This window comes from Etheostoma spectabile, chromosome 22, assembly GCF_008692095.1.
Source record: "Etheostoma spectabile isolate EspeVRDwgs_2016 chromosome 22, UIUC_Espe_1.0, whole genome shotgun sequence".
Classification (NCBI taxonomy): Eukaryota; Metazoa; Chordata; class Actinopteri; order Perciformes; family Percidae; genus Etheostoma; species Etheostoma spectabile.
Window position 1 is genome coordinate 12,892,198 of NC_045754.1, and position 6,455 is coordinate 12,898,652.

Genomic DNA, 6,455 nt, shown 5'->3' on the forward strand with positions numbered 1-6,455 from the left:
CCTAATTTCTGCTTTTCTAACTCAAACATTTGGTATAATTTCCTATAAATTAGGTTTAATGACCATAACTTCCAAAAAATAACTGTGAAACTAAAGTTAAGCGTCAAGTGTTGAAAAAAGGTCTTCAATTTTGCCGGGAAGACAACACAAGGGTTAAAGAGTGTGTTGTCTGGAGATATTCATTTGAATAACACAATGTAACATTTTTCTTCAGCTGGAATTTCAGGGTCCATTCTCATTAGTTCTCATCTCCGTGGAATCAAGTGTATGTTATTTGACTGCTGTCGTCTTAAGTGGTTTGTAGAGTCGTGTGGACTTTATTCTGTCTTATGTCTGTTTTCACAGTTTGGGCAGCACATGCTGAAATCAACTGGAAAAAGGAAATTGCTGTGAACAGGTGATTCTGAACTCGTGATCCAGATGTGCTGTGGACACTTTGAAGTGCCTTATCAACCTTTTATTATCAGCTGTTTCTGTGGAAGATTGAGATTCTGCCTGAAGTATCCATCATCTCAGTTTTTTATCCGATTCAGAGTCATCTTGACCATCTGTTTTTGCACTTTTATAATTAGCTTTCTCTTTTACGAACATTTATTAATGTTTTTCTGTTGAATAGTTTCAATTTCCGCTCATACCAGTACCGCAAGTGTCAGAACACTACAGAATCATTTAAAGTTTTTATAGCTCAATTAATACTTACATTTTTACAAAAAAAATGTTGCACATCGCATAGTTGGTCACGTTTGCGTTCCCATTTTTCAGGGGTCTGTGAATGCTAAAGAGTTGTTTTATCACAGAACAAAGGGAGCACTTATTTGTGCTGTATTGTTTATACATGTATGATAGACTAATTTATGATTGGGATCCTTCTATTTATGTTGTGGTTTAAGTAGAGAATTAAGGTTTTAACACAGGTAAATTATGTTGTAGATATGTCTGTCAATTTTTCCATGTGGCATTTAACATTTTTTGTTCTTATCTGTTGAGTCTGTGTACATTGTGTCCCAGTTGCCAGTCTTTTCAGGGCTTGTATGTCTTTTGCTGGTTCAAATATATGCATCCCAGTTTTATTTATCTTCTTAGTACGATCTGTGTTTGAGCCAAACGCATCTGTGATTCACCACCAAATATGTCCTTTCTTATTAAGGATGACATAACTAGTGAGGAAAATATGTTGTAACTGTTAAGCAAATTCATATTACTGGATTATTGAAAGAACCAGTTTGTTTGCACATTTTCTCCAGTTCTGTTTATTATGTCAGCATTGTTGCTGTTTCAAGTCATTTCTACTAGTATTACCTTTTTTATAAGGGAAGGTGAACTGGATGTGGCAATAGTAGGATTATGTAGAAGTGTTCTTCCATAAAAATCCAAATTTGTATTGTCAAATCTCTAAATAAAAGTTTTTTCTGTCCTGACTTGCTCTTGAGTTTTAACCTAATGAAAGTGGCATTCCGTCATTAAATTGCTCTTAAATAGGATCAGTAACTTAACTTGAATGCAGTCATGTCTGCTAATGTTAATTACAGTATTACATGACATGCTTTGAACATGTAAAAGTCCAAGGTTTGTCAACAACAGGTTTTATTATTCAAATCGTAACTGCAACAGGCATGTATCAAAAAGGTCAATACAGCAAAGCCTTTACAAAATCTGGCTAGACACCGAAGTCTTCCCAAAAATGGCTGTTGCAACAAATTGTAAACAGTTTTCTCAACAGTCTTACAGCACTTACAGCAAAATACAAATCAGCTAAAGTAAGAAAAGCACCTGTTATCTCAAATGTTTAAACAAAACACAATTTGTGCCACCATACAGAATCAAAGTAGACAAACCAAACAAAGAAATGGAATGTTCAAAGTCAGTTGACCATTATGTTTCCGTACAAAAAAAAAAGGACAGCTGGAGTTGTTCCTCACAACAAAAAGGCAAAGGGATTGGACAGTGCATTCAAAGACAAGCACACCATGCACTTGATGGAAACAGGAGCTGGTTTGGTCACTTAGCATAGTTTGTGCATAGATATAAGGCATCGATCGAGCAGTCCTTTAGGTTGCATGTGGCTGTGAGACATTTTGCGGAGAGGCAGAATCTCATTCAGTAGATCCTAGCCAGGAAAAAAAACAACAACCCTGCATCGTCCGCAGTCGCCTCCTCCCCCTCTCCCTTTTTATAAGAGATTGGCATAACCCTGAGCAAGTCAAGTTGCGTGGAGTTCCAGGTGAGATGCATGTGCAGTGAGTAACTGATCTCCAGTCTGGGAGGGAAGCTACCCCGAGTTCAACCAGCACTGCAAGATTCAGAAACAACATCAGAAAAGGACTAATGTCTACAATACCTTTACAAGGTCTCTTTGAGACACCATTGTTGAGTGCAAGAACACATTGTAGCACAGGTGGAGTTACTTATGGCATCTGGTGTGTTTGACTAAGGGTCTGCTCATGGCTTCAACAGTGGGATGACAGTTCAAACGAGTGGTTCTTCACATCTGTGCTTCCAAGGCAAACCGTGGAGCCGACATGATTCACTTCAGTTCAACGACAAACGAGATGCGTAAACAGTCTTCGTAGAGGCAGCAAAAGGACTGGGCTTGTCACATTTTGTTGTTTTTACATGAGGAAGAATCTTAAATACAAATACAACACGGCACTACTTTAAAGTCTTAGGAGGGTCTCGTATCTGAATACTCCAGTTGTTTCAGTCAGTTTAGATTATTCTTCAAATCTTTGTTTTCAAATGGCACTTCAAAATACCAGAAAAAAGTCTTCTGCTTTCTCCTTAAGGTTCACCAACAAAAAACAGTGGTGTGTTCATTCAGTAATGCCAAAACTACAGTGGACAAATAAATAAAACAAAGCAAATAAAAGAAAATACAGCAGTAGCCAAATGAGGTATCTATGTATAGCTCTATGCCAAAAAAAGAGGAATTAAAAATTAAATAAATAAAATAAAATCAGTGGTTTATCAAGATGGAAGGCAAAAGTAACAAAACATGAACACGGTGTTAGGATCAGGGTGTGGCAGCGGCAGGGCTGCAGGCCATTGCATGCCCCACTCGGCCCCACAGTGTGTGGTGAGGCCCCGAGGCCGGGGTCAGGAGGATGAGGTGAAAGGGCACACGAGGAGTGTCAGGATTCTCTGCTTCCCTGAGGTATTTCTTTGGAGCTGGTTCCTCCTGCAGCTGTAGCGGTGTTGCGGTTTCTTCTAGCGGCGGTGGCGGCGGCGTCTTCTGCATCGGTGCTGGCTGACCTGGGCTCCGACTCCTCGGAGACGGAGGTTTGTTCCTGCTGTAGGCTGCCCCAGCTGGCCTTGTTTAGCCCCATGTGGCCCAGCATGGTCTGGGACAGACGCGTGTCGGAAAAACGGGCCCACTCGGCAAACAGCGGCTCCGCCACGTATGTCATGAAGCCTGAGGGGGGAGAAGAGGCGGCAGGCACACAGAGTTGAAGATTATACGCGAGTTATGAGTGAAAACAGAACACAACAAACAAAACAACACAGCTACTCACCAATTTGAATGTTGCCAACTGTGTTGATCCCTCTGTCACAAAGTGGGCTGACTTCAAGTTTGTGCTTCTTCTCAATGTCTCCTAATAGAGCAATACAAAATAGACTCAATGTATGAGCTATTCCATGTTCTACTACTTCAAAAATGATTGCGAAGAATAAACAGAGAAAGTACAAATCAAGGACCTGTAATGGGACTAAAGAAAGGAGCAACATAAATAACTGAAGGACAATGACAAACAATATAAACTCAGGCAGCAGACAAGATGATAACCTTGTTGGAAGAACTCCTCGGTCACTTTCTCACTCCACTGTTTGCTCAGCTCCCAGGGTCTGCAAGGGTTACAGATGTCCGCACACTTCAGAGCCATCTGTACAGGGTGGGAAGAAAAACAAAGTTAGAACTAACAGATCGTTGAGATGCAGAAGTTGTGCGTGTTTTTATATGACAGAGGAGGTAACCCACCTGCAAGATGAAGTGACGGTGGCTGCCGTTGCTCAAGCACATGTTCTCCTGGTCCAGGTGCCTGCGAAACCTGGACAAGTACTCATTCTGTCTGCTGATGTCGGTGGCTAGGATTAAGGAGCCCAACTCCCTCTCCATGTTCAGGCTAAGGGGTCGGAAAGACAAGATGATCAGATTGTTTAGCACTGGTAGCACCTTTTAGGATGTGGCATCTAATGGCATTTTCTCTATAAACTAAGCAGAGTAGTATTTTAATAAACAACAACTTTAACTTCTGAAGTGACCCTTCAACGTGTGCTATCTACTGCGAAGTGTAGCAGTTTTCTTGGTGCATCTTAGCATCATTTCAGATTCAGACTGACCTGTCCTCAGCAGGCAGATGGGAGAATAGCCCAGTCTCTCTAAGCAGGCCCACTGCTGACTTCCAGTGGTGGTTTTCCAGAACTGAGGTATTCTGCACATTAAAAATGGGAAATGCAGAGATACATTCATTTAACAAATTGTATAATGTCTGATGCATCCATACACAAGTTCTGGCAGACTAAAGAGTGACTGTTAAAGTGTTTTACCCTATAGAGTGTAGCTAGATAGTGGTCAGTCTTGATAAGGAAAGGCTGGTTGACTCCAGGGTGGTCCAGGTCATGTGTGGCGGCTGCGAGAAGTCCCAGTAGGATGTCGCAGGATGTCAGAGACTTAGCAAGCTGCATTCACAACAACCAACACAATCGCACGAAGATTGTGATGATTGATCATTAAAATACAAAACACTCCTTCACTGAAACACTTCCAGATCTGGAAATTACATAAGGACACTCATGCAACTGTTCAGGTCTCACCATGGGTTCCCGCATGTAGCAGTACATGGCCTGTGTGACATCTGCAGCGTGGATGGCATTGTGGTAAGGGTTGTCGCTGTGGTAGTCCTCCTGCACCATGACCAGGAACCTCCAGAGTTTGACCATGTCCAGCTGGAAGAGCTCAACCAAGCCATACTGGTTCAGTAGGTGAAAGGTCAGGGTGATCAGGCTGTTTCCTGAACAAGAGGAATATTAGAGTAAGTATTCCGCTTTCGTCGGGTTTGCGGATCACTTTTTTGCTTGTATTAAACAGGGGGAATTGTACTGCCAGATGTTGCAATGCAAAATATCATCAATCTGTTATGCTCAGTGCATTGCAAGAGTTATTTTATACTTTGTAATTAATCTTATTGGTGCATCCACTTTTCCTAAACCTGCCTCAACTACCTTTTCTTCACTTCCCATAATTACTTATTTAACTTAATTTACTTTGTCTTCTCAAAGCAGTATCCACGGTGACTTTTATCTCTTGCCATCTCTTTTCTCTCTTTCATATCTTGCTCAAGTTACACAGTATATACATCAAGACAAGAACGGTGAGAACATGGTCTGAGTCATCCTTTAATCATTTTTCAACATGTATTGTACTGATCTACTGTGGCTCCTGTCGATGCAAAAATATGTTAGTTCATTATGCTCCCTATGAGACTGTTGTGTGTTGGTTAAAAAAAAAAAGAAGTCTATTGAGCTAGCCTAACTTGATTACAGCTGCACTGGAAAATGAACAATAACTTGTTGCATCCTCTTCAACAAGCAACTGACGATGAGATACAAAATTAAATTCCGTGATTCAATTTTAAAATGAATCTTCATTTCAGGTGAATTCTCTCTGTCGGCTGGCATCCAATAGATGGCACCATTGGTAACACATTGAATCTAAGGCTGGTTTAATGCTGGATGATCCTGTCAGTTCTGCATTACTTCTGTGTTATGACTCTGAAAACAACTTCTGAACAGTGTTTCAGATCCCATTTTACATACCGTTTGTCAACTTATCAAAGAGGAAAATGTCAAAATTCCAGTTCCCCACTTTTTCCAGCATGCACTACAAGAGAGGGAAAAGAGAAGCACAGAATTAGTGACGTGAAGTCTGAACAAAATACACAATTCTCTAGGTCTTATTATGGTATCATTACATAAAATAAAAGTTGGGGGTCATACTCTGGCCTGTCCAGTGTAGTCTTCATCCAGGATGTGGAGGGGGATCTGCTGGGGGACTCCCCGCAGCAGACGGGATGAGTGCAGGTACCTCTGGAAGCTGAGCAGTCTGTGGACCCTCCGTTCAGGAACAGAGCTCGCTGACGTGGACCCATAGTCCAGCCGTGCTGCACACACACGCATATAAATTGACTAAAGATGTAATATGTAACAATGTTTTTTGGTATATGTTTATTTTACTAGTTCATTAGGCTCTGAGGATCATCTGGGTTGCACAAACTCGGTGGGGATCTTACACCGACACAGAGATATACAAACAGTCGGTGCTGACACAGCCGCCCACTCATAAGCCTTTCATCTGGGATCACACAGCAGACATGCTTTGTCAGTGGTCACGGTCACAGACACACAAACACACACACACACAGATGCATGCATGCATGCACGCACGCACGCACGCACGCACG

The 6,455-nt window shown here is 41.5% G+C and overlaps 2 protein-coding genes across 6 annotated transcripts in view; one reads left to right on the forward strand and one right to left on the reverse strand.

Moving 5' to 3' along the window:
• Positions 1–1,418, forward strand: part of mtfr1 (mitochondrial fission regulator 1) — a 5,150-nt gene extending 3,732 nt beyond the window's left edge. For all 3 annotated transcript variants that reach the window (XM_032504488.1, XM_032504490.1, XM_032504489.1), the window contains one exon: positions 346–1,418. In XM_032504488.1, the coding sequence (XP_032360379.1) occupies positions 346–393 (48 nt within the window). In that variant the 3' untranslated portion in view covers positions 394–1,418. The remainder of the gene's footprint in view (positions 1–345) is intronic.
• A 153-nt stretch (positions 1,419–1,571) lies between these two features.
• Positions 1,572–6,455, reverse strand: part of pde7a (phosphodiesterase 7A) — a 20,744-nt gene continuing 15,860 nt past the window's right edge. For all 3 annotated transcript variants that reach the window (XM_032504464.1, XM_032504463.1, XM_032504462.1), the window contains 9 exons: positions 5,992–6,155; positions 5,812–5,875; positions 4,810–5,006; positions 4,543–4,674; positions 4,336–4,427; positions 3,974–4,118; positions 3,782–3,878; positions 3,510–3,590; positions 1,572–3,409 (listed from right to left, as the gene is read on the reverse strand). In XM_032504464.1, the coding sequence (XP_032360355.1) occupies positions 3,129–3,409; positions 3,510–3,590; positions 3,782–3,878; positions 3,974–4,118; positions 4,336–4,427; positions 4,543–4,674; positions 4,810–5,006; positions 5,812–5,875; positions 5,992–6,155 (1,253 nt within the window). In that variant the 3' untranslated portion in view covers positions 1,572–3,128. The remainder of the gene's footprint in view (positions 3,410–3,509; positions 3,591–3,781; positions 3,879–3,973; positions 4,119–4,335; positions 4,428–4,542; positions 4,675–4,809; positions 5,007–5,811; positions 5,876–5,991; positions 6,156–6,455) is intronic.